The sequence below is a fragment of the Gorilla gorilla genome, chromosome 22, assembly GCF_029281585.2.
Source record: "Gorilla gorilla gorilla isolate KB3781 chromosome 22, NHGRI_mGorGor1-v2.1_pri, whole genome shotgun sequence".
Taxonomy (NCBI): Eukaryota; Metazoa; Chordata; class Mammalia; order Primates; family Hominidae; genus Gorilla; species Gorilla gorilla.
Genome location: NC_073246.2, coordinates 45,619,652 through 45,646,096, shown reverse-complemented (window position 1 = coordinate 45,646,096; position 26,445 = coordinate 45,619,652). Strand labels below are relative to the sequence as shown.

The following is a 26,445-nucleotide window of genomic DNA, read 5'->3' as shown; positions in this document are numbered from 1 at the left end:
CCTCATCAAGGTTTTCCCCACATCTCAATGGAAGGGCAGCCCATGGCTGATTGACGGGTTGGAGGGGTGCCCAAAAGACAACCCTCCTGCCCCAGCCAGCCCAACTCCAGGTGCTCCAGGGCTCCCAGTGGGACCAGGCTGTCTCCAGCCAAGCCGACCTCCTGGCCTGGCTCCCTCCCTCTCCGGAGAGTGCCATGATCACCTCACACAGGCCCCAGCAACTCTGACCTAAACCCCAAGGGCCAGAATACGGTGTCACCACCCACCCAACCTGACCCTGGCCGAGGGAGCTGGGAGCAGAAACTCAGGATGTGGAGGTGAGGGGAGCAGAGGCTGGATTCAATTCAGCCGAATTCCAGTTGGGAGAAAAGTGAACTCCATCCGGGCTTGCCTGGAAGCCCGTTTCCTTGGGAACCGCAGGGCTGAGAAACAGCCTGGCCAGGGAAAAGGCAGCTCCTGGCGGGCAGCCTGGGGCAGCCATGGGTGTGCAGACCTCGGCCCCTGTGAGCAGCGGAGAGAAAAGGACAGGTGGCACTGGGCTGTGGCTTCTCCATGTCCAGGAGACCCAAACAGCTCAGAGCCTTCAGGCAAGAGAAGGACATTATGGGCTGGGCGCAGTGGCTCACGCCTGTAATCCCAGCACTTTGGGAGGCCAAGGCGGGCAGATCATGAGGTCAGGAGTTGGAGACCAGCCTGGCCAACGTGGTGAAACCCTGTCTCTACTAAAAATACAAAAATTAGCTGGGCATGGTGGTGTGCGCCTGTAATCCCAGCTACTCAGGAGGCTGAGGCAGGAGAATCGCTTGAACCCGGGAGGTGGAGGTTGCAGTGAGCCGAGATCATGCCATTGCACTCAAGCCTGGGTGACAGAGCGAGACTCTGTCTCAAAAAAAAAAAAAGTAGGACACTGTTGTCTGTCCAAGGGAGGGACAGACCCCAGGGCAAGTGGCACAAAGCAGACAGGGTGCCAGGAGGTGCCCAAGAGGTGCCAGGGGCAGGGTGAGGACCTGGTGCTCAGACTCGAAACCTACACTCAGGCTGGCTCCCAGTCGGCCAGCCCAGGAGTCACCCAGGCACACCCTAGGGGAGGGGACGGGGCTGCCTGCTGCCTGAGCCCTTCACTCCCCTGGGGAATGGGACCTGTGCCCCACAGCCTAGGGACAGGGCCACTGGCCTTAGGACAGACCAGGCAGCAGACAGGCCACAGCACCATAAGCCCTATACTCATTCCCGGGCACCACCTGCTACTGGCCAGGCCCCACACTTGGTCTGGCCTGACCCTGCCCTCAAGTGCCCTGAGGGTGACAGGGGGGCCCAGGAACTGCTGGGGATGAGGATGAAGCCTGACTGTGAGGCGGGGCAGACTGGGCGGGGGCCTGGGCCTCGCTGGGTCACCTGGGATGTAGGTCAAGGCAAGGAGGGAGGACCTGGAATGCCCCTCCCCTGCCCCTGCCTGGCTCCCCAATGCCCTGGCCATGGGAATCAGGTACTGTGGCACCAGGTGGATGGTCTGGGTGTCCAGGGAGTCTGGGGCCACTTTTGGAATCTGCCAGTGCCTGCCACGTACCAGCGTTTTCGAATCCTCTCACTCTCCGCCAAACCACCCAGAGCAGAGTTTTCCAGGGACAGGAGAGGGAAGGAGCTGCCCATTGCGCTGCCCCTGGCTCAAGCTCTGAGAGGGGCGTAGGGCTGGGGACAGCGTCCAGGACTCTGGGGCTGCGGGGGCGGGTTCTGGGTGCATCATGGGGTGCGCCCTGCTTTGCCCGCCCGAGTGCGGGGCCTGACCTGACCAGGTGAGCCCTTCTCTGAGGAAGCTGATGAGGGAGAATTTCTCCTGCTGGCACTGAAGAAGCAAAGTGTGGGGGTGGGGGAGCCTCGGGGAAGGGGGCTGTGGGCACCTCCAGGATCTGAGGGAACCCCAGGAATAGCCCGTGAGAGAAACGGGAGGCCTACAGCCAAGAGTGCATCCTCTAGAAGACAAGGAAGAAAAAAGAATGCACCCTCCCAACAGCCAGGGAGTGTGGGAGAGGCCCAGCCTCCAGTGCCTGGCAGCTTCAGCACCCACTTCAGCCAGGGAGCCCTGGGCAGGCCCAGCCATGCCTCCCAAACCCTCGTCTACGGCTGGGCGCTGACATGCAGTGGTGATGAAGTCACCAAGTTCAAGGTAATTTGTTGCACAGCACGGGTATTTAATGCAGGAGGGACTCGATAAACATTTAGGCAGGAAAAGAAAGAAGAACAAAGGAGGGAGGGAGGAGCCACCAGGAAGGAAGGAAGGTGACTGCCGAGACCGGCCCTGGGCAGCGGTACCAGGGGCGCAGGGAGCCTGGCCCGGCCCGTTGTCACTGGAATTCATGCCATGCAGACTTCTACATCAAAGGGAAACAAGGTCGGAAAGGTCGAGGGGTCCACAGCACTCCGCACCCACGGGGCCAGGCTGGCACAACGCCCCAATACTGCAATCCTGGGAAGAGTCACACGCGCCCTCCCGGGACCCACGTGACCATCAAGGGAGTGTGGAGGACACATCCCTCGGGGGTGACGCCCCTGCAGATGGAGTTTTCCCATCTGTGCCACCCTTGCAAGGCCTGGGAAAGGCTGCGGGGCCAGGCGGCACCGGGCAAGCTGAGTGCCAGGTGGTCGTTGCAACACACCGGGCAAATCTGAAACCATGGGACGGACGAGCTGCACCCCTGGGAAAGAGGACAGAGGGAGGCCAGTTATCAACGTCCTCCTGTGCCTCAGTTTCCAGAAACAAGCCAGACTCAGTGCCTCAGGGAGACCCCGTGTGGCCTCCAGAGAGCACACCCGCCCTTTGTGCAGGTGAGGAAACCGAACCCCAGAGCAGTGAGGGACTGGCCTGGGGACCCTGGGCTCAGCCCTGGGCGCCTTCCCTCTGCCCATCTCAGACAGGGGCACAGCCAGCACCGCCTCACCCCAATGCACCTCCAGACTGGCCCTCCAGGGGCCCTCAGGCACAATCCTCTCACTTTCCTCCTCAAGCCCCCGCCTTCCCCCTTCGCACTGTGACCCAGGGGGCTACTAGCAGCTGGGCCGGGCTCCAAAGCTTGAAGCTGCTTCTCCATGTCTCTTTCCAGGGGGCGGCGGATGGCTGCTCACTCAGGGATGCCAACACCAACAGGACGGGACTCATGTACGGATCTGACTTCCCTCCCAGGCTCTGCCTTCACTCAATGTCCCTGTGGGGCAGCTGGGGATCCCGGCCGCCCTCCCCTGCCCACAGCCGTGAGGTTGCTTCCTAGGGTTCTGTTTTCCCCACAGTCGGAACTGAGGTGCTGGGAGGCTCCAGAAGAGGGATGGGGTGGAGCAAGTGGCCGGGTGGAGCAAGTGGCCTGGAGCCCCCCAGGGCAGACCCCAAAGAGAAGGGTCAGAAGTGCCCTCTGGGGCCTGGGCAGCTGGGCGGAGCCCACAAGCCTGAGACCCCATGGGAAGGAAGTGTCCCCACCCTGTGGTAAGAAAGGGGCTGGTAGAGGCTCCTATGTGGCTCCCTCTGTCCCCTCCCAACCTCTGGCCAGGCTTGGGATAATCCCTGAGTGGACACAGGTGCCACAATGGGGTCTCGGGGGTGAGGGCTGAGGAGGCTGAGCCTCCAAGGACCCCAGGGTGCCTGTTCCCACTGCACACCCACCGGGGCACAGGGTAGGGATAGTGCCAGGAGGGCCACAGCTGCAGGGTCCACCCCAGGCCGTGGTACACAGGTAGAGGTGGGTGCCAGCCTTCGTGAAGCACCTGCAGAGGCTCCACTCAGGGAGAGAACGAGGCACTCACCCAAAGGGATCCTGGGTCACACGGGGCAGCAAGAGAGGGTGGAGCAAGTGGCCTAGAGCAAAGGGTTGGAGAGGCCCCGGGCGGCGCGTTCTCCCCCAAGCCCATTCCAGGGCCATGGGCACCCCCCAGAGGCAGCTGGTGGGACTGCCGCCATGCAGGTCCTAGAGGGCAGGTGACAGGGGACGTGACAGAAGGGGACAAAGGGCCGGCAACATCCCTGGGGGAGGCACAGAGAGGGCCAGACTGCCCTCTGTGGACTGCGGAACCCAGAACCCAACGGCCAATCCTCCCCCTACTCCTCACCCACAGTAAGGGGCCAGGGCTCCATGCAATGAGAACCCACGGGTGATGCCACACGGGGGAGAAGCCACGCGGGGGAGAGGCCATGCAGGGCAGAGGTTACAAGGGGGAGAGGCCGCGGGGGGAGAGGTCGCATGGGGCAGAGGCCACGTGGGGGAGACGTCACATGGGGGAGGACACGCAGGGCAGAGGTCACATGGGGGAGAGGCCACGCGAGGGAGAGGCCACGCAGGGGAGAGGTCACAATGGGGAGAGGCCGCAGGGGGGAGAGGTCACATGGGGCAGAGGCCACGTGGGGGAGAGGTCACATGGGGCAGAGGTCACATGGGGGAGGACACGCAGGGGAGAGGTCACAAGGGGGAGAGGCCGCAGGAGGAGAGGTCACATGGGGGAGAGGCTACACAGGGGAGAGGCCGCACGTTGGGGAGATGGCCCCTGCGGGAAGACTCCGAGGCAGTCTGCTGCAGCTCCTTCCGGCTGAATCCGGTTCAGGAAGTAAAACCAGCCCTGTGTAGAGGTAAGTGATGCTTGGAGGGATAATCTCCGAGCAGCTCACCGCGGTGCTGGCCATTGCCGTTCTCTTCACGGTAGAAGAGTCCATTTGGGGAAAAGGTCCCCATCAGAGATGGAGACGTTCCCTTTCAGACTCCGGGCTGAGGCTGTGGGGCCGGCTCCCTACCACGTGGGCTGGGGGCTGGGCACACGCACGCCCACTCCTGGGCCCTCTTCCTGGTAGGCCACAGCACCACACACACTGCAAACCGGGCCTCTTCTTCATCCACCACCACCGTCCAGGCCTCAGCATCACCACGCTGGGGTCTTGTGCCCTCTGGGGGAACTTCTGGGCTAATGAGGGGGGACAGTCCCCATTACCGGTCTATCTTTATAAGGCAGTATATGCAACACTGGAAGTTCTGTGAGACATGTTCCAACCCCAGGGCTGCTGGCAGAACTGTCCCCAAACCCACCCTCGATCCCACGGCCAGGAAGTGGGTCCAAAATTGCCTGGCCAGGTCACACCCCTGCGTGAACCGTCCCACAACACCCAGGGCGCTGCCTGACCTGCCGCCCACCTGTCAGCCCCTCCCCTCACCCCTGCCGCAGCTGCAGGGCCTGCCCTCGCCGGGGGCTGCTCCCTGCTTACCTCCCTCGCCCGTGCAGTGCCTCTACTGCCCGCAAGGCCCACCGGGAGAAGTTATAGGTCACGGTCATATCTGAGTGTGAGAAGCTCATGCAGAGAACATTCTGGCTGAGGGAGAGGTCTTGGGGTTCAAGGCTGTTTCTTGGCTCTGCTCAGCCACGCCAGGCAGGAAAATGGGCACCTCTGGTGACCCAGGCTGGCTGAGAGCCTGCAGGGAAGAGCCTTTGGCACGTGAGCCACTGTGGGCTGGCAGGACTGCAACTTGGGGTCTCCATCTACTGGTACCGAGGCAAGGAGGAAAAAGCAGGGGGGCCCGGAGACGGCCCCTCTAAGTCTGTAACTCCAGAACTGCTGCTCAGTCCCCAGAATGTCACCTCCGAGCAGAGCCTGTGACAACTTCAACTGTGAAGCTGTGGCGTGGGTTGCTACTGAAGCTCTGAAGTCAGCGGGGACACAGCATGTTTGTTCTAGACCGTTTGGCTGCTGGAGGAAGCTGCACACGCACACACTCGCCTCACCACCCTGCGAGTCCACAGGCCCCTCCCTGGAGGCACCTCCAGGTAAAGGGGGCCCTGCATCGGGCCTTGCTCTCTGGGGCGCTGAGACGCTCTACAATGAACTGTGCTGCAGTGCACGGCCGCCCGACTGTGCACCCACAACAGGGAACTGAACGCTGCATGAATTACATCTCCAAGTTGTTCTTTAAAAAGGCTTAGGGTCCCTGGAAGACCCTCGCCCACACCCAGCGTGGAGCGTTGTTGCTCACGTGGCCGCACCTCTCGGGATGGCCGTGGGTCTCCGTGATGGGTGAGTCAAGAAGTTTCTTTTCTTCCTCCTTGTGGGCTTCAAATGGGGAGGTGGGGTGCTGCCACTTGCCAGGTCAGCCTCTGAGCTTGGAAGAGGAGCATCCAGGAGACCCCCGCTCACCAGGCACCCCCGAGCTCCCTCAAGCTCCCTCGGGAGCCTCAGACAGGGCCAACAAGGGCAGAGCTGCACCATGGAGGCGGGGGGCCACGGCGGCCCAGGCTGGGTGAAGAGCGGGTGTCCTGGTGTCAGAGCCCCACAGGAACCGGGGGCCCTGCAGGAGGTGGCGCAGCTGGGTGTGAAAGCAGGTGACCAGGCAGGAGGGTTCCCGCGGGGGTGGCAGAGCCGAAGGTAAGGAGGGCACCCACGCGGGAAGGGGCGCAGCACCCACTTCCGGCCTCGGTTCTGCATGAAATGAGCATCGGGGGTAATGGAAGCCAGAGTTCCTTCAGCAAAGGGAGGTTCAAACACAGAAGGGAAACCCTAGAATACACCCTGGGTGTCCATCACAGCTGGAGGCACCGCCTCTCCCAGAGGTCAACTCCTAACACGAGTGGGGCAGGCATAGGCAGCCGATAAGACAGTGAGCGGCCAACGCTGCAGCAGACCCCGGTACCCAGCTTCGGGTGGAGCGCCCCGATGTTCCTGAGGGTGTTTCCAGGATGAGGCTGATTTGAATCAGTGGACTAAGGAAAGCAGGTGGGCCTCCGCAGAGGGGGCCTCATCCAGTCTGCCTGGCCAAGGCCTTAAAAGACCGGGGTCCCCTCCCCTGAGGACGTTCCGGGGTCTCCAGCCGGCCGCCTGCCCTGCAGAACTCCCAACTGCCAGCCCCAGTCCTGTGAGCCGACTCCTCACAACAAACAGGGCACTCTCCCCTCCACCACCATCACACACACACGCCTGCTATGGACAGGACTGTGTCCCCTGACAAGCACATGTGGAAGCCCTAACTCCCCGTGACTGGAGATGAGGCCTCTAAGGAGGTGACCAGGGTTAAATGAGATCACAGGGCGGGGCCCTAGTCCAACCTTCCTGACATCCTTGTAAGGGAGGTCAGGACGGCCGGGCGCAGTGGCTCACACCTGTAATACCAGCACTTTGGGAGGCTGAGGCAGGAGGATCATGAGGTCAGGAGTTCAAGACCAGCCTGATCAACATGGTGAAACCCCATCTCTACTAAAAAATACAAAAATTAGCCGGGCGTGGTGGCACACACCTGTAATCCCAGGTACTCAGGGGCTGAGGCAGGAGAATCGCTTGAACCTGGGAGGTGGAGGTTGCAGTGAGCTGAGATGGTGCCCCTGCACTCCAGCCTGGGCGACAGAGCGACACTTTTTCTCCAAAAAAAAAATAATAATAATAAGGTCAGGACACCGTGAGAAGGTGGCCATTGATTAAGATAAGCCAAGGAGGGGGCCCAGGAAAAGCAACCCTGCCGACACTCCCTCGGAATCCTCCAGAACAGAAACTCACCTTCCCAGGCCTAAGCTGCCCAGTCCCTACTATTTTGTTCTCGCAGCTGGAGTGGACAGACACACACCCCATTCATTGGTTCTGTTTTTTCTGAAGACCTTAATCTAGACAGATGGAGGGTGGCTGGCGGGACAGATAGAGAACAGGCATGCGCTGTGCACACTGCCCCAGCTCTGCCAGCTGAGAACGCCTGTGAACAATGAGATCGGAATAGCAAGGGCCCAGCCAGATCGGCTTCTAAACACCACCCTCCCCTCACAGGAGCTAGAGATCTTCAGAGAAATGAGAGAATCTGAACAGGGCCCTGGGGCTGCAAACGACTTCACTGAGACAACTAAGGACTGAGAGTTTGAGGGCTGGACACAGTGAGGTATCCACGCTAACTCCCTGATTTTTCCTGGTTTGAGACGGGGTCTTGATGTTGCCCAGGCTCACTCAAATTCATGGGCCCAAGCGATCCTCCCGCCTTGGCCTCCAGGGTAGCTGAGACTACACACACGTGCCACCACACCTGGCTCTAGCTCCCTCTGTGACCGCTGTGCTGTGGTTAAGGGAATGTCTCTGTAGGAGGAAATGCGCCACAAAGTATCCAGGGTGCTGGGGCACCAAGTCAGGAAGTGCTCTCAAAAGGCTCGGGGGAGAAATGCTCTGTGTGTCTGCAATGTTTCTGTAAGGTTGAGAGATTGTTTTTCCAGGAAAAAGCAACATCATCCTCATCCCAGCCCTGTGCTGTTACTCCCACTCCACAGGCAGGCGAGTGGAACCACAGGTGCTTCCTGTCCTGGTCACAAAGTCAGAGTGGCTGGGCCAAGTGTCCTGAGAAAAGTCACCTCCTGGGATCCCATCAGCCTGGCCATAGCAGAACACCTAGACAGGGGCCCATCCCCGAGGCTCAACTCAACACATGCAGCCACTGTAGAAAAGTCTGGAAAATAGTTCTTCAACCGACTAGACATGGTGAGCCCAAAACCCAGCCATGACACTCCTAGGCATCTGCCCCAGAGGAATGAAAGCATCCGTCCCCTGCAAACTCATCCTTACGCAGCAGCATGACTCAAGACGGCCAAAGGCGGAAACACCCCAAACGTCCATCAGTGGACAAACGGGCAGACGCAATGCACTGTCTGTACCGTGGGATGTCACTCAGCCATATGAAGGAAAGACTCCACTGTGGATGAGCCCTGGAACCACGGTGCTGCGTGATCCCGTAACACATGGCCAGAACAGAAACGGCCCGGAACCTGAGGCCGGGAAGATGCGTGCGGGTGGCGGGGAGACAGAGGGGCAATGGCTAAGGAATACCCAGTTTATTTTGGGCTGAAAATGGTCTAAAGTTGACTGTGGTGATGGCTGTACAACTCTGAATATGCTGAAAACTCGAATTACACACTTCAGTTGGGCGAACTGTACTCCATGTGAATTACCTCTCGATGGTTCCTCTCCTGGGCTCAGGCGCTTCTCCCACCTTGGCCTCCTGAGTAGCTGGAACTACCATTCATGTGCGGAAATAAAACAACTCGGTCTCAAAAAAAACTCAACTCAAAACTCAGTCTCAAAAATAAAAAAATAAAAAAGTAAAAGAGGCTAGCAATAGGAGAGGAATTCAGTCATTCATGTCACAAGCACAATGCGGTTATTTAAAACAATTCTGAATATGGGGAAACGTGTACCCAGCAGGGCCTGGAAACAGCCAGAGTGTGACGGTGCTGGCACAGCCATGAAAACCCCTCCCTGTGAACACACACGTGAAAGAAGATGCAAAGTCACTGTGGCTTCCAGTTTCACAACTGCAATTCGGCATCTCTAATTTGCTTTTTTCCAGAAACTTCTGTTAGCATGGTTGTTTCCTTAGCTTTTGACCAAAGAAACTTCAAAAATAAGAAAGCGTTATTATGCACCCCGTTCCCTTCCAAAGGCCTCCAACTGCAGGGGCTCCTCCCAACAGGCCCTGCTGGGGGTGAAGAGGCCAGGCCCAGGGGAACACTGACCAGGCCCAGGGGACACTGCCCAGACCTGACGCTCGCCACCGGCAGTTTACGTTGGACACGCCTGTCTTTTTTTTTTTGAAACAGAGTTTCACTCTCGTTGCCCAGGCTGGAGTGCAGTGGCATGATCTTGGCTCACCACAACCTCTGCCTCCCAGGTTCAAGCAATTCTCCTGCCTTAGCCTCCCAAGTAGCTGGGATTACAGGCATGTGCCACCACGCCTGGCTAATTTTGTATTTTAGTAGAGATGGGGTTTCTCCATGTTGGTCAGTCTGGTCTCAAACTCCTGACCTCAGGTGATCCGGCCACCTCGGCCTCCCAAAGTGCTGGGATTACAGGTGTGAGCCACTGTGCCTGGCCACACTTGTCTTTTTAAGTTCCTTTGGGGAAAGAACCCTAACCCCTAGAACAGGGGCCCTGGCCTTCCCTCTCCTTGGCCCCTAACTGTGCCCTAAGCCTGCCCCGGCCGCCCAGCTGAGTGGGACTGAAGGAGGTGTCACCAGGTGCCACCTGCCCGGGGTTGGGGACACTCAAATGCAGCAGGGCTTTGGGGAACCGGATGCAGTCCAGGGTCTGCACAATGCCAGCCACAGCCTAGAGGTCCTTCCTGGTCCCAGGCCCACTCCAAGCCCTGGCCTCTCGCTGGATCCCACACGGCCTGGCTGGCTGGGCACCCATGGAACAGAAGATGCAGGCAAAACCCAACGCAGCGGCCCCTTGTCACCTATGCAGGCTGTGGCCACAGCGCTGGCGGCAGACAGGCCCTTGTTCCATGCAGGTGGAAAGCCCTGGGCTACTGTCAGGTCTCCGTCGCCACAGTGGGGACCTGCCACCTCCCTCACAGGGTCCAGCAGGTGTGAAGGGGAGAGGGGCAGGGAGGACGCTGAGGGTGACCTGGCTGAGGGAAGGAGGTGCGCAGCCTGCGGACCCGCGGGTACCCAGGATGACGGGGCGCTCCTACCTCCAGGAACAAGGCTCTCGCGGAAGCCAGGTCTTCCCACCACACACACGCTCACCCCGGGCAATCCAGGCCTTACTGGAGCTGAATTCCATGCACAACTCTAGACCCCAGATTGAGGGGGAAGCAAAAGAGCCCCGTCCAGACAGCCCTGTTAACACCTGGGCGGCTCCGTGAAAGGAGAAATGTCTTGCAAGATTTTTCCACAAACATGAATATAAACCACCACACTGCTCAGAGGCTGGCGCCTGCCACCTCCCACACGTCCGTAGGACACACCCGAAGCGACACTTCCCTGGCAAGGGCTGCGCAGCATTTTATTTTCTGAACCCCCCACAGCGGGGGCGGCCAGTCCTGCTGCAGGCGGAGTTTCAGTCTTCAGAGTTTGACCTTCTGGCCCAAGGTCATCACAGCCACAGGCGGAGGCTCTGGGGAAAGGTCCGGTTCCTGGGATGCTGGCCCCTAATGACGGGCCCATCTCTCCAGTGCCGCCCTTCCCTCCCGCCTGGCACAGGAGTTCTGGAGCCACGGTCCTGAGTCTACAGAACAGACCGGTCGGCCTCGTCCCTCGGTGCAAGCGAGGCCTGGCCTCCCTCCCTGCCTGTCCTTGGCCCGGCCACGTCACTCCCTGCGTTTCTTCTTCTTCTCCGGCTCCTGGACATTGGCCGCCTTTGCTCGGGCACTGGCCAGGGGCCGAGGTGTCCTCCTCCTCTGGCGAGCCCCTCTCTGGCCACGGCCCCTGGGCTGATCTTGGAGCAGGGCCCGCTCAGCTGTGCCTGGCTGCTCACCAGCCTCTGCCCGCGCCTCGGGGTCGGCCCCTACACCCCTCCTCCTGCTCCTCTTCCTCTCCATGCCCGGGCTCGGGGGCTCCTTCTCACCTTTCCCTGACAAAACAGCAAGACCCCATGAGACAAAGAATGCCAACATGGGCTCCTTCCACTTACTCCAACTCAGGCTGAGGATGCCAGCACCACAGACCTGGGAGGACAACACAGCCACAACAGCCAGCCAGACGCATCCCGTGTCCAGTGTGGGCGCCAAGCTCCATCCACACGGCTCAGGACCTCAGCGAGGGCTGACCTCAGAAGGACCAGCGTGAGGACAGGGTCATGAGACCCAGGAGCAAAGGCACAGAGGAGTAGGCAGGACTGGGCTCAAGGCAGAAGGGGAGGTGGAAGAACAGGACGCCAGGCAGTGCCAGGTCCTGAACGCCAGGGCCAACAGCGTTCACACAGCCAAGGGCCGGCTACAAAGAGGAGGCCACTGCCCCATGGGAAATGAGAGGGACAGCTTCAATGGCACGGAGCTCTGGGCAAGGGAAGGGGTGAATCCCTAGGCCCTGGGGCCAGTTTAGCATGGAGAGAGTAACAGAGAAGGCTTCCCAGTGTGGGGCAAAGCCACCATCTCCCTCCTATGCACCCCATTCTTGCCATGGGCCCCCTACCCTGCCCGGCACTGTGCTCAACCCCCTCCACTGCAGGTAGGCAGCTCCAGGCCCTGAGTGGTCTGCCACGGACCCAGGGTTGCCCCTGGTGAGGGCATCACATGCCAACCACACTCGTGTGGCCAGAGGCCCGACACGGAAGGCAGCCCCAGAAATCAAGGACAGAAGTGGAGGGAAGAAGTGGAGGGAAGAAGGGGAAGGAAGATGTGGAGAGACTCAGGAATCTCTGGAGGGTGCGGGAGAGGAGCGGACAGGGCTTGGATCTAAGACGGAGGCACGGAAGGAGGCAGCCCAGCCAGGAGGATGTCTCCAGACCGGGAGGGAGGGCAGCGCACACAGCTAGGGGGAGCTGCAGGCAAGGAAGGTGGGTAGGGGAGGCAGGGAGAGGCCTACAGGAGGGATGCCGAGGACAGGGCATTTCTGGGATGCGTGGATAGCAGGCACCCAGGATGGGGGACTCGGCACTCATGCTTCAGGGGGAGACACTGCAGGTGACCCCCATCCAGGAGACAAGCAAGCAGGTGAGGACGCCGGCTCCATGACTGACACACCCCCTAGTCCTACCTCTCTCCTGCTGCAACCTGAGCAGACGCTTCTGCTTCTTCGTCTTCTTCTGCCGCCTCCCTTCAAGCAGACGCCTGCAGGCCTTCTCTGGGATCTCATCCTCAGGGAAAATGCCTGAGAACCAGGGCAGAAGTCAGGGGGCTCTCGGGGGCTGGGGACTTATGGTTTGAGGCTCGCTGCTTCCAGCAGGCCCCAGCCAGCACCACCTCCCGACAATGTGTGTGAGAAAGTGCCCTGTTCTAATGCCCAGGAGCAGCGTGTTCAGTACCCGCCACAGCTGAAACGAACCAGCTCAGACCCAAGCCCATCTGGAAAAGCCAGTTCCTGGAGCATCCAGGACACAGGTAGAGCACAGAGCATCCACGAACCCAAATGCTTGGGACCAGCAGTGCTTTGAATGTCAGATTGTTTTGGAACGTCTGCATCATATTCACCAGTTCAACATCCCTAACCTGAAAATCCCAAACACAAAACATTGCGACGAGCATTTTCCTGGAGCTTCCTGTCAGCACTCAGCTTTTGACTTGGTGGCATTTTGGATTTGGGGTTTCCGATTAGAGACGCTCAATCTGTACACCAAAGTCTATGGCCTACAATGCCCACGCTGGCGGCACAAGGCAACTTTCTGCATCAAAACCTGCCACATGCACACAATCCTCACACACCTCACTGACGCGCGCTGTCCTGAAAACCCCAGACGACCAGCCGGGCAACACAGCGAAACCCTGTCTCTACAAAAAATACAACAATTAGCCGGCGTGGTGGCGTGCGCCTGTGGTCCCAGCGACTGGGAGGCTGAGGTGGGAGGATCGCTTGAGACCAGGAGATCGAGGCTGCAGTGAGCTGAATCACACCACTGGCACGCCATCCCGGGCAACAGAGCGAGACACCGTCTCAAAAAATAAAAAATAAAAAATAAAAAAACCAAACCCTGGACTACAGCTGATGACGCGCCCGCTGGCGGATGCAGGGGGTGTGATGCTGGGATAGAGGAGCTTCACACAAGGACAGGAAGTGCTGATGCTGGAGGCCGGCGGGGACATGCAGACATCCACTATAAAATCCTTCCAACTGAGCTGCAGGTCTGAAACTTTTCATAAGGAAACACCGGGGGAAACGCTTACGTCTCTAACCATCGACGCCCACTAGGAAACCGTCCTTCCGATAACCTATGCCAGTTCCATCCGCCATGCACTGCCAAGAACAGACGTGTGCTGCACAACAGACCAGCAGCAGCACCGCGGTCAGTGCTTGGGAGCCCCTGAGGCCAGCACCCCGTCTCTCAGGCTCTGGGGCACTCCAATGGACACTCAAGTCTGAGAACCACTCAGCAAAAACCACAAAAACGAGAGCTGTGGAACCCTGTGCCCTGCCTCCCTGTCCCCCAGAAACACCACCAGGCCTCTCTGCAAAGAGACTCCACGTGCTATGAGACCCCTGGAACCAATCCACTCCCACGAGGATGGAGCTCCACCTCCAAGGTGGTGCCACTGTCAGTGCCCGGCCGATCCTCACCTCCTGCCAGGTCCTGCAGCCTGAAAGAGTAAGACAGATACCTACTTACCACAGCTGCGGCTTCCACAGGAGGAGGAAGCTCCAGCTAGAGCGGCTGCAGGGTCCTAGCCAGGGGAACCCCAGGGGCTGTGGACGGGTCTCAGGGTCCTAGCGGGGATCACCCCGGGGGCTGCGGAAGGGCCCAGGACAAGGCGAAGGCACCCAGATCTGAGGAGGAAAGGGCAACTCCAAGGGGAGCAGGGAGGACGCAGCGCCCTCACACACTCACTTCCGGATCACTTTGTAGAGACGCTTTCTGTTCTGAGAAGGGGTGCTCTGGCGGCTGGCCATTTCAAACAGTCTGTTCGCAACTGCCTCGTAGTCAAACTGTTTCAAAAGAGAGATGTCACAGGCAAGGTCAGCCACGCTTTGTGTGCTCCGAGAACGTGGAACCCCTGAGACCCAGCCAGCACTTGGCCCCACTTGCAGGTTCTCCACCTGGCTCACAGGAACACAGCCCACCCTCACTGAGGGTCCTGCAGCTCTACCCACTCTACAGCACAGCGGGCACCACACAAGCTGCGGGCGCACTGGGGGGCACGCACTGCGGGGCACACTCTGGAAGATGCACACTGCGGGGCACACTGCGGGGCACTCTGCACGGCACACGCCCGCCAGTCGCCTGCCTGCAGCTTTACCACTCTAGGAACCACACACAGACAAGCACGAACAACATAGGTTAATTTGATCAATTTTAACCCAAGATAGCCAAATTTTATTCAGTCTGCAGATAATCATATTTAAAACTTAAAACATTTAAGTTTCCAATTTGCCTGAAGTCAGACCCCACTGGCTGAGTGGACTCCTCGCTGGGACCCACAGGCCAGCCGCTTGGCACATGCCATCTCATTCCCGACCATCACCCCAACGAGGCGGCCGCAGGAAATCTGGGGGGCTGCCCGTGTGTGAGGCAAGAGGACAGCGTGAGGTGAGGCCAGCCCTGGATAATGCAGTTCTGCCTGAGCCCACCCTCCCAGGCCCCAGCCCCACTCTCAATGATCCCACTCATCTACAGGCGGGCAGGGTTGGGGCACCCATCCCTCCTTCAAAGCTAACCCCCGTCCGGGTAACTCTCCATGCCAACGGCTGCCATCCTCCCTCCTAACGCCCCCCTCCTCTTCCAGAGCAAGCGGTAGCACAGGGGGGCAAAGGCTGAGGGCACAGCCACGAGCCCAGGGCACCCACCTGGAGGACGGGGCCACCACTGTCCCTGTCGTCACCTGCCTGCTCCTCACCAGCCTCAGGTTCAGCCCTGCAGATGGAGCCTGGAACAAAAGGGACCCCATGAACCCTACCTGTGCCCAACGTGTGCCGGCCCCAAACACCCAGGAACGGAGAGCCCGCTCCGTGCACCCTGGTCGGAGCGCGGGCACAGGCGGGAAACACCCGGGAACGGAGAGCCCACTCCGTGCACCCTGGTCAGAGCCTGGGCACAGGCGGGAAACACCTAGGAACGAAGAGCCCGCTCCGTGCACCCTGGTCAGAGCCTGGGCACAGGCAGGAAACACCCGGGAACGGAGAGCCCACCCTGCACCCTGGTCAGAACATGGGCACAGGCGGGAAAGCCTGCAGCTCAAGGCAGATACTAGGTGCCATGTGACCTCTAATCTTGTATGGACAGGATGAGAGGTGTCACCTCAGGCCTGCAAAGGAAAAAAAGATGTCCCAGGGCACAGGTGCCTACACAGCCCTGAGTGGCTGACTACAAGCTGGCATCTTGGGCAACAAAGGCCATGTCAAAAGTTCTGGAAGTGAGGAGCCTCAGGGTGGCCTGGTCCAGAAGCTTTGGGAGCTGATGTTTCGGCTGGGTGCTCGAGCTAGGCTGGGCATTTGGGGCTTTGATGGCACTGTCTGCAGAAGAAAGGTTTCTGGGCAACAGGCAGCTGTGGGGCAGCATGTGACAAGGGTCTGCTCTGTAGCTGGCAGCAGGGGGCCAGCAGCAGGCACTAGCGGACCTGCCAGGCACCTCAGCTACTGAGAGAGAAGGGCAAGGCAGAGCCCAGGGAGAAGCATACAGGGTGGCCGGGCCAAGAGCTGGGGGCGGTGGGGAAGGGGTCTTCTGATTAGGAAGCCAAGGGGCACAGTGGCCACAGCACTGATTTTGGGCATACTGGGGTCCTGAGCGTGGTCAAAGACACGCCCTCCACAGCACCAGGATGCCACACTTAGAGCTCAGACCACCCAGCAGGCTCGGACAACGAGTGCAGCATCAAAACAAAAAACGGGCCAGGCTGGACCCCACGGCTGCCCCCAGAGGCCTCTGGCAGGCAGTGAGGGGCAGGTGAGTACACCTGCCCCTCACACACACTGCACACAGAGCAGTCAGGTGCCCTGAGGTCTCAGGCCTGAACCCAGTCATGGTGAATATGGACAGAGCTTGCTGTCCTCTGGGGAGACGGGCCAGGAACGAGGAACATGAGGAGCAAGTGATTCACATCCCGTGCCACAGAGTGACGCTATGGGGAGGACTGCGTGGGGGGCTGGGAGAGGCCAGGAGGCTGAAAGAGTCCAGCCCCAGAGAGTGATGGGGGGAGAGACGGTGGGAGGGACGGAGAGACTCGGCACCAAGGCAGGAACAAGTCTAGGGGGCCCACTGAGCCAGAGGCATGGGTTAGACCGAGGAGCCCAGGGGTCCGGAGAGGGCGTGGAGCACATCAGAGGCTGGGGGTTGAGGGGAAACGACGTGTGCTTGGTGCCCACAGAAGTCACTCTGGCTTCTATGCTGAGGATGGACTGTGGGGAAGGGCAGAGACAAGGGGACCAGGCAGGAGGTGGCAGGAGCAACCCAGCAGGAGACCGCACTGGCTCAGCCCAGGACAGGCCCCGAGGAGAAGCCAGGCGCAGTGTGACCCCCACCTGCGGGCGGCTTCTCAGACCTCTTCTGGGACAGCGCATCTCCACGCTCACCGCCCTCAGAGGACTCATCACTGTCCGACGCCACCTCCTCATCCTGCGCATCCAGTTCATTCAGGAGGTCTTCAATGGCAAGCGGGGCCTGCTCCACAATCGTCTCAAAGATGCCTCGAGTGATGTTGTTCAAAACCAAGGAACTGAGGGGCAGAGCAGAGGCCGGCGAGCAGGCCCGTTAATGCTGGATTCCCAAGTGGAAGCTGCCGACTCCCCTGCAACCTCTCCCCACCCACACGGCCAGCGGCCACTCTGAGACAGATTCATCCCTCGAGGGAGCAGCATCCCCACAACAGCAGCCCCACGGAAGAACTCAGTGAAGGAGTCGGGCCCGATCAGGCCACCCACCACTTACTCCTTGGTCCGGGCAGCGATTCTGCAGAAGGGGTCGATGAACTTCAGGTTCTGGTCTGCCGTAAGCTACGGGGAAAGCCAGCGGGAGCTCAGTTCCTCCTCCACAAACGCCCAGCTCCACCGCCCCGTCGGAGCCCAGCCTCACCTCCTCAGCGCCCACTTTGGTCAGCTCCTCCAGGAAGATCTCGATGAAGTGGCTCTTCACCCCATTGGGGGCCTGGCTGCTGGGGTGCAGGATCTCAGTCATCAGCAGCTCTAGCAGCTCCTCGATCTGTCTGAGGAAAGAGAAAGCAAATATGACAGGCAGCCTCGACGAGCCCCAAGACAGCCGTGCCCCCCACTCTCCCATGGTTACACGCTCTGATGGGAACCTAAGTGCTGGCAGGCGCCACTGTCTGCAAACATGCCAGCCTTAAAGTCCACGCAGATGATATCAACGATCCTGGGTCTCCTCCAGCGCAAAGCAGTCTTGCAGTCAGGGAGTTATGTGACCAGCACCAGCACCAGAACATATGGCCTGAGTGTGCATGTCAGCTACAAAATGCAGCACGTGTCAACATTCAGACAGGCCTTCCCTCTGTCCTCAAGATTGCTAGCAGAGAGAAAGGCTTGGCTGAGACGAGACGCCCTGCCTGGTGTTCCTCTCCACTGTCTCCACTGGGTACCGCTGGGGAAGACACGTCAGGACGGCACAGGCAGAGAAAGGAAGGTGGAGGCCCAGAAAGGGGCCGAGGACCATGAGCCACCTGCTGGCTTCCTGGGCCCTGCCGCATGACGCATTCCATCTGTGACGTCCACCAGAGCTCTCCCTGGCAGGCGGGTTTGATGGCATCACAGGCCCTGGATCTGAAGACTAGACAGCCCCAGAGAATAATCTGTAGCACCTACATGCATCTGGACCTCCAGGGGTGCTTAATAACGCAGCTGCCTAACTCAGATCTGTAAACTGTGTGATCCTTAGGAAGCTCTGTAGCAAGGCTGGAGAATCACTGGTGATGGAAAGGAAAAGTGATGCTCTCTAAGGCTCAGGAAAAACGAGACAGAGGCAAGAACAGGTGCTGAGACCAAGAGGAAGACACACAGATGTGAGGGACCGACTTCCCAGGCCAGTGGCAATGGCGTGGATATTAATGACAGCCTGGTTATGCCTGCAGGAGATCCAAGAGGGCGGGAAGAGCGGACCCCACTGTCAGCACTGGGACCGCAGCAGGCACTGGGGGAAGGCACCGAGGTCTTCCACATGATTCCTGTACTGAATTCTCAGTTACAGGGAGGAAAAGTACTCTTGTAATAATAAGCCAAAAAAAGTTAACACAAGTAAAATCATCCCTTTAACATTTAATTCAGCTTAAGCCATGACACCCCTATGGGGTAATCCACAATGCTAAGGCCTAGAATGAATGAGACTCCTGGCATCAGAGTCCTGCCAGGGAATACAAGAACGAAAATCCCTCCAAACCAGAGGCACCGCTGCCCTAAATGCAAAATCACCCATGCAACTCAAACCTAGAGAAACTCAGCAGCCACAGTTCAATTCCTGCTGATTCTTTACAAAAACAACAACAAAAAACCAGAATCTCACTCTATCACCTAGGCTAGAGTGCAGTGGCTCAGTCACAGATCACTGCAGCCTCAAACTCCTGGGCTCAAGAGATCCCCTTAACCCACCATAACCAGCCTGCTAATTCTTTTCTATGCATTTATCTAATTTTTGTACTTTTAGTACAGGGTTTCACCATGGTGGCCAGGATGGTCTCGATCTCTTGACCTTGTGATCTGCCCGCCTCGGCCTCCCAAAGTGCTGGGATTACAGATGTGAGCCACCGCGCCCAGCCAATTTACATATTTTTAGAATTAGGAGCAATTAACATTGCTTACAACTTGGGAGGCCTAGGCAGGCAGATTGTTTGAGCCCAAGAGTTTGAGACAAGCCTGGGCAACAGGACAGAACTCGTCTCTACCAAAAAAAGATACAAAAATTACGTGGGCCTGGTGGTGCGCATCTGCAGTCCCAGCCAGTTGGGCGGCTGAGGCAGGAGGATCACTTGAGCCCGGGAGGTCAAGGCTGTAGTTGAGCCAAGATCACGCCACTGCACTCCAGCCTAGGTAACAGTGACACCTATTTCAAAAAAACAAAAAGCATTGCTAATGAAGCGGAACATGCCGTGTTTTTATAAGAAGCTCCTCGGCTGGACATCCTTTCATTAAAAAACCCCCTTCTGACTCCCAGCGAGAACTGGCCTCCAAGCCTGAGGATAAATGGCATCATTTCCACAAACACACAAACTGATTTTTACTTTGAAAACTATCTTCTCTCTAAGCACGATTGGGGGCATGCGTTAATATAAAGGCTAACATCTCCTTATGGCAAAGAATCAAATGACAAACACATGACTGCGGTTCCCGAGAACAGCGTCCCCCCAGAGCAGGCCCGCCTCGCACCCACCTTTCTTCCCAGCCTCGCATCTTCAGAACCTTCAAGGACTCGTTCAGGACCATCCGCATGAGCTGTGACACAGAAGGAGGTTGGCGTTAGCAGAAGCCCAGCCCTACTTCGCCAGACCACCCTTCCCCACGTACCACCATCCGCTGCAGGATAAAGTCACGGCTGTGGTGACCTCTGCTGGCCCCAGCACACAGCCAGCCCCTAGAGCTGCTGACAGACAGACGCTGGAGGACACACCACCAAGCCCTCAGAACCCTGGGCTGAGAACACGCCCTATCCCCGGCTCCAAGGCCCCAGCTGGCAGGAAGCAGGTGCATGGGGGGCGGGGGGTAATAGGGGACAGTCCTACGACTCCAGTCCATAAACCGGGGCTGAAACGGAACAGTCCGATTCATAAGGGAGAACCAGGAAAGAGGCACGGCTACCCCCACGGGCGGTGGAGCCCTCCGCAAAACTGGGTCTGAAACACGGCTGGTCCTCACCAGCAACGGGGAGAACGTAGCTCACTTCCTCTGCGGTACACTACACAGCGAAGGCCCTCCCGCCAAGCCTCACCCGTGAATCAACCTCCAGATCTGCCCCACAATGCCATTTCCCTCCATGGGGCTCAACACCCTTCTGCAGTTGTCCCCCCTTTAGGCTACTGACCCAGCATGCCCACACGCCCAGACTCGGGTCTGAGCTGCAGTCAGTAGCAGCAGAGGACACGCGGACCCCCAGGAGCCCCGATGACAGAGCACAGCCCAGCAGCCCGGACACTGTTCTTGTGGACACGGGAGGCCTATCCCCCACAACACCCTGCGGTGCCACCGAAGCTGGCCCTGACGCAAGGCTGTGCTGCCGGACTCAGCCACACAAGGGGCACCCAGAAACGAGCCATGGAAAGCAGCAGAACGCATCCATCCAGGGACCCAGCAGCCACATCTCAGCAAAACAGCAGGGCGGCCTCCCTGCAGAGCCCCATTGTCCCTAAGAGTCTGCACTCTGTCCGAGTGCATGGCCGGGCCCCCGGCCTGCCCCGGAGCCTCCTTCCTTCTTGAGCTCCAGGCCTTTCCCGCCCTGGTCTCCACTTCTAGAATCACTGGTATATATGCTGTCTGCACAATCCTGGCCCGAATCTGAGCTGGACACTGAAGCCAGAGTGGCAGATCAACATCTGTCCTCAGTGAGACCCGGACATGGCCCCTTTCAGTGTCCCCACTGGGTGACCGACTCCTACACAGTGACAATGTCCCTGTATCTCAGGCCTGCTCTAAGGTTACAATGACCACCACCTTAGTAACGAGACCTCACGGTTCAACAAGAGGGAAGGAGGGAAGGAGAGAAGCAGGTTCGGGCAGCAACACGCTGCACCTCTAAACCCCAGTGTTCCCCTGTATTCTCAGGGCAAATCAGTGCCCTGAACGGGGATACAATGAGGGAGGAGGGAAAGGAAGTCCTGCACTGTGACCATCCATCCCAGCCTCGCAGGCTAAGCACTCCAGGGCTCACGCCAGGGCGTGACCGCAGCTCCTCTGCTGCGCCTCCAGACTCACTCTGCCTCTTTGACAAGGTAACAACGGTGTCACCATCGACTCTCACCAGGAGAGCAATCGTCACTTTCCTTCTCTGAACCAAAAGTTTGTGTGGTGTTTTAAGGGTCGAATTCCTTGCCCATTCAATGACCCTCAGAGACTGGACAAAGCTGCAGAGTCCTGGTCAGGGACCGCCCAGAGTCTCGGCTCCACCTCCCACCCCTGGCTTCAGGGTCGCACTGCCTCAGGTTGCCTCCCTGCCCAGGTGCCGCCTGTCTCGCTTGGCCAGGCACTGAGACCCGCGCTGCCCCCGCCCGCCGGCACCCTGGTGGCTGCCTCACCATGTAGAATTTATCCAGGCGCAGCCTGTCAATGCCCGTCCACTCGCGATTCATGGTCTGCCAGAAGGCCTGAAGGAACAGGTGCTCTGGAGAAGGAATAAGCCAGAAGAGAACCACTGAGGAGCACGAAGCCACTCTGGGAAGTGAGGTGAGAACATGGAGGAACCCTTTCTTTACATAGCTATAGATAAAAAAAAAGCTGATGCCCAGGCCCTATCCCCAGAACTGGGTTTTGCTGGACCAGGATCTGGACATGAGGATTTTTAGAGGCTCCTCAAGTGAGTCCCACAGACAGGCAGGGTAAGAACTTCTCAACTCCGGTCACCAGAGAACAGAGGAGTCAGAAAAATCAACTGCAGGAACCTCAGGACCATCAGGCGGAATTCAGTCAAATCTCTTGGTGACATTATCCTGGCCTTTCATTTTATTTTTAAAGTGTAAGATATTAGCCCATTAGGCTCGAAATGAGGGTTTTGGGTAAATGAGCTAATCCACGTTGAATACTTACACCAGCACTGCACACACGCTAAGCACCCACAGACACCAGCTGGCGCTCTCTTGCCCTTAGGCATTCCTTACTCTGGACTTGAGAACACAAACCTCCTGGGTCTGGTGGCTCTGATGCTCAGAGGTTCTGACATCTACAAATGCACCCAACTATGGCAGAGCATACTCACGCGCCTCCGTGGTCTGAAAAGCATGAACGAGCTGGGAAATGGTCCTTCCTAATTCTTCCTGTGTAGGAAACAACAAAAACGCCCTCAGCCCCTGAAGCACCAGGCTCTCACAATGACACACACACAACCACCCACTCACTCACTCATCACAGAGAGTCGGCTTCCAGGGGGTCTCAGCTCAGTGCACTGGAGGTTTCACCCCTGCTCCAAAAGACCCCTCTATAGCCAGGGTCAACAGGCTCTCACACAACCACAGCAGGCCCCTCTACAGCTGGGGTCAACAGCCTCTCACACAACCACAGCAGGCACTGCCCTCTTGACAGGGGCTGTGCCCTAAGCCACACAGTCACAGTTAAAGAGGGACGTGGGAGAGCGGAAGGGAGCCTTGGGACTCACGGCCCCCTAACCATCAGGAGGAGGAGGGCTGCGAGACCCCATAGATCACTCGCTATCTGCCTACATCACCGTGCCAGGCATCGCCCAGGGTACTTGCTAAGGGACATTTCACAGCCTCCCCTTGATAATTCAATGGGCATGGAATATGGCCCAGGAACCTGAATTTAACTAAGTACCCTCACCACCCAGGAGATTTTGAAGGAGAGCACAAAATTCACAATTTGAGAAACAATGTTTGAAAAAGGCTAGCGGGAGACGTCCTTGTCTCAGGAGCCTTGAATTCCGCCCCTTGGTTTCCACTATTTCAGCACTTGTTTGCAACCCAGGACAAACACAAAACCCAGTTTTCACCCATGCCAGTGCTGCTGCAGTGCACGGCTCAATCACATCAACACCTCAGCAAGTGTAAGACTCACCTAACAAAGGCCCAGGCCCACCAGCCGTGCCGAACCAAGCGTCAAGGCTATACGACCTCCCCACGGTCTCTGGTCATATTAAAACTGGGTCGACCAGGCCAGGCGCGGTGGCTCATGCCTGTAATCCCAGCACTTTGGGAGGCCGAGGCAGGCGATCATGAAGTCAGGAGCTCAAGACCAGCCTGACCAACATGATAAACTCTGTCTCTACTAAAAATACAAAAAATTAGCCAGGCATGGTGGCAGGTACCTGTACTCCCAGCTACTCAGGAGGCTGAGGCAGGAGAATTGCTTGAAACCGGAAGGCTGAGGTTGCAGCGAGCCGAGACTGAGCCACTGAACTCCAGCCTGGGCAACAAGAGCGAAACTCCGACTTAAAAAAAAAGAAAAACTGGGTTGACCAGATGCCCACCCATCCTCCCCCGCTGCTTCTGTACCTGCTCTGCTGCTCCCCCCACTCACCTGGAGGAGTGGCTTGTCCTGCATCCACATGCAATAAAACAGTCCTTTCCACACCTTCAGCAGCTCACCGTGCGTAAAACCACCTGCATCAAAACAGCAACGGTTGGACCAAATGAATCCCACACCTTCGAGTGCCAGAAAGGAAGCCACAGAAACGTGACTGCCTGAATGAGACCAAAGTCCCACTTACGGTAAAGGCAACTGGGGGGCGGAATCTGGCCCTCCCCTTCAAACAATCCTTCTAACCCAGAACCTGCCACGCCTGTGGCTATGCGGCTACTCCAGGTAACTGCTACTTCACGCACACAGTAAAACCGACTGAGATCTACAAGGTATCAGGCACCATACTCCATTTTGGAAATTCAAAATTGCGAACCTTGACCGTTTCCTAAGCTGGACAGTGGCCACAAGGTTAATCTGTTGGTGGTAATTCATCCAGCATTATACTGAGGGCTTCTGCACTTTCCTGTAATATATCTCAAATACTAAAAGAAGAAAGTGAACTGAGGCATTCAGACTATGAGAGAAACAGAAATTACTGAGGCCAGGTGCGGTGGCTCATGCCTGTACTCCCAGCACTTTGGAATTGAGTGCTGAGGCAGGATCACTTAAGGCCAGGAGTTCAAGACCAGCCTGGGCAACATAGGAAGACCCCAATTTGTACAAAAAATACAAAACTTAGCTGGCCTGGTGGCACGGCGCCAGCAGTCCCAGCTATTGGGGAGGCTGAGATGGGAGGCTCACTTGAGCCTGGGAGGTAGAGGCTGCAGTGAGCTGTAATCGTGCCAATGCACTCCTCCACCACGGATGACAGTGAGGTCTCACTCAGAAAAATAACAAAAAATTTTAATTTAAAACATTACTCAGCTGACATTCACTGAAGTCCTATGTGTCTGGCAACCTGTTCCTGTAGCAGTGGTTCTCAGGCTGAGTGTGGGGAGGAGAAGCACTTGAACAGCTTCATAAAGCAGATGCTAGTCCTGATTTGGTAGGGCTGGGATCCTAGAACTTGCATTTCTTTCTTTTCTTTTGCGATGGAAATGGAGTCTTGCCATGTTGCCCAGGCTGGACTCCTGGGCTTTTGTGATCCTCCCCCATCGACATGCCAAGTAGCTGGGATTACAGGCTTGGGCCTCTGCGCCCGGCATAGAACGTGTACTTCTAACAAATGTCCAGGGGATGCTACTGCTGATGGGGGACCACGCTCGGAGAACCACCGGGCACCATGAACAAGAAGTAGATTCTCGGCCCTCAGAGAGGTACCCTCGAGTGGAAATCGGAAAACAATCCAATAATTAACGCAAACAGAAAACTGCAAACAGTGGGAAATGCTGCCATGAGGGAAAAATACTGGGTGCCCAAACAGCAGGGCAGCAGGAGTACATGGTCTACTGGAGGGAGGGGACGCCTGAGCTAGGAAAGGGGTTAGGGGGCTGGGGAGGAGCGTTCTTGCAGAGGGACCAGAAGTCACCGCACCACGAGGGAAAGCGGAGGCGGGGGCCGTGGGCCGGTAACAGCGGGAACAGGCCCGTGGACCCCGCCTGCCCGGCCCGGCCACGTGGAGGTTCCACAGGGCTCGGAGGGCCCCCAGCTCCGGCCGCCGCCGCCCACACCCGCACCAGCCCAGCGCAGCCGGCCCCCGAGACGCCAGCCGCCCACACCCCCGCCAACCTGCGGCCCGCTGAGTCCTGGCGACGATGTATTTCCGGAGCTTCCTCACCGCCCGGTCCCGGGTCACCTGCTCATTCCCCGCCAGGCGCTGAGCCAGCTGGATCTCAGGCGGGAGCTGCACGCGCGAAACCATGACGCCGACGGCCGAGACCCCCTGTCCCGGAGTCGCCTGGTACCCAGCAGACTGAGCACGCGCCGCCTGCGCCGCCTGCGCCCGCCTCCTCCTGGCCCCGGCGCGTGGCGTGACGTCACACCGCCCAGGCGCACGCCACCGCCGCGCAGTGGCCGAGCCGCGCAACTGCAGCCCCCGGAGGCCGAAGGCTACAGAGGGGGCGCGCGCTCCCTGCCTGTGCGCATGGGCGGAACCAGCGAGCGCGCGCCTGCGCCTGCGCCTCGCTGGGGCTGCGGTGGGTCGGGATTCTGAGCCAAAGATCTGTTGTTTTTTAATCTCATTTTATTTATAACCCCACTTGTATTTTTTTCCTGAGACAGGGTCTCGCTCTGTTACCCACGCTGGAGTGCAAGGCGCGATCTCGGCTCACTGCAGCCTCTGCCTCGCGGGCTCCAGGGATCCCCCAGCCTCAGGCTCCCGAGGAGCTGGGACCACGGGCGCCACCACTGTCGGCTCGAAACTTTATTTTTAAAACCAGGGGTGTGCCGGGCGCGGTGGCTCACGCCTGTAATTCCAGCACTTTGGGAGGCTGAGGCGGGTGGATCACGAGGTCAGGAGTTTGAGACCAGCCTGACCAGCATGGTGAAACCCCGTCTCTACTAAAAATACAAAAATTAGCCAGGCGTGGTGGGGGCGCCTGTAATCCCAGCTACTCAGGAGGCTGAGGCAGGAGAATTGCTTGAATCCGGGAGGCGGAGGTTGCAGTGAGCCGAGATTGCGCCGTTGCACTCCAGCCTGGGCGACAGAGTGAGACTCCGTCTCAAAAAACAAAAAAAAAAAGAAAACGGGGAGGCTGCATTTGGCCTAGGGCCATAGTTTGACATACCCTGAAGTAGAAAAATGTTCTTTATTTTTAGAAATAACTGCAGAACTCTTTGGTAAAGGTGACCTGTTATGATGTCTGTAATTCATTCTGCAAAAAAGTAAATCATTACACGCACATATGTGTATGCAGATAAGCAACTATGGCACACTGTTAACAATTGTGGCGTTGGCCGGGCGCGGTGGCTCACGCCTGTAATCCCAGCACTTTGGGAGGCCGAGGCGGGCGGATCACGAGGTCAGGAGATCGAGAC

At 58.2% G+C, this 26,445-nt stretch overlaps 2 protein-coding genes and 1 long non-coding RNA gene across 4 annotated transcripts; 2 read left to right on the top strand and 1 right to left on the bottom strand.

Annotated features, from left to right (window-relative positions):
• Positions 1-2,354: 2,354 nt before the first annotated feature.
• On the top strand, positions 2,355-3,263 carry LOC101126194 (uncharacterized protein FLJ46757-like). The gene is given in 3 exon segments (XM_019017731.4): positions 2,355-2,912; positions 2,915-3,034; positions 3,036-3,263. Coding segments are annotated over 3 exon segments (906 nt in total).
• A 96-nt stretch (positions 3,264-3,359) lies between these two features.
• LOC134757881 (uncharacterized) lies at positions 3,360-9,094 on the top strand. Its single transcript, XR_010132421.1, has 2 exons — positions 3,360-6,037; positions 8,257-9,094. It is a non-coding gene; the product is annotated as an uncharacterized lncRNA (long non-coding RNA).
• A 1,648-nt stretch (positions 9,095-10,742) lies between these two features.
• RRP1 (ribosomal RNA processing 1) lies at positions 10,743-25,461 on the bottom strand. Of its 2 annotated transcripts, none has more exons than XM_004062885.4 (13): positions 25,198-25,461; positions 23,527-23,609; positions 22,253-22,310; positions 21,576-21,661; positions 19,721-19,782; positions 17,420-17,549; positions 17,276-17,340; positions 16,870-17,063; positions 15,199-15,278; positions 14,243-14,340; positions 13,975-13,994; positions 12,460-12,573; positions 10,743-11,335 (listed from the first exon to the last, which is right to left on the bottom strand). In XM_004062885.4, the coding sequence occupies exons 1-13, from the start codon at positions 25,328-25,330 to the stop codon at positions 11,073-11,075; spliced, it is 1,386 nt and encodes a 461-aa protein (XP_004062933.4). In that variant the 5' UTR covers positions 25,331-25,461; the 3' UTR covers positions 10,743-11,072. The 2 variants fall into 2 exon arrangements, with proteins under 2 accessions (XP_004062933.4, XP_063558763.1); XM_063702693.1 differs by having other exon boundaries at positions 16,921-17,063; positions 25,198-25,408.
• Positions 25,462-26,445: the final 984 nt, after the last annotated feature.

Excerpts from the sequence above, each read along its gene's own strand:
- RRP1 (XM_004062885.4), bottom strand. The coding sequence starts at position 25,330 with ATGGTTTCGCGCGTGCAGCTCCCGCCTGAGATCCAGCTGGCTCAGCGC. Across the intron at positions 12,574-13,974 it reads GCTGCAGGACCTGGCAGGAG|GCATTTTCCCTGAGGATGAG; the intron begins GTGAGGATCGGC and ends CCTGGTTCTCAG. Across the intron at positions 11,336-12,459 it reads CAGGTTGCAGCAGGAGAGAG|GGAAAGGTGAGAAGGAGCCC; the intron begins GTAGGACTAGGG and ends CTGTTTTGTCAG.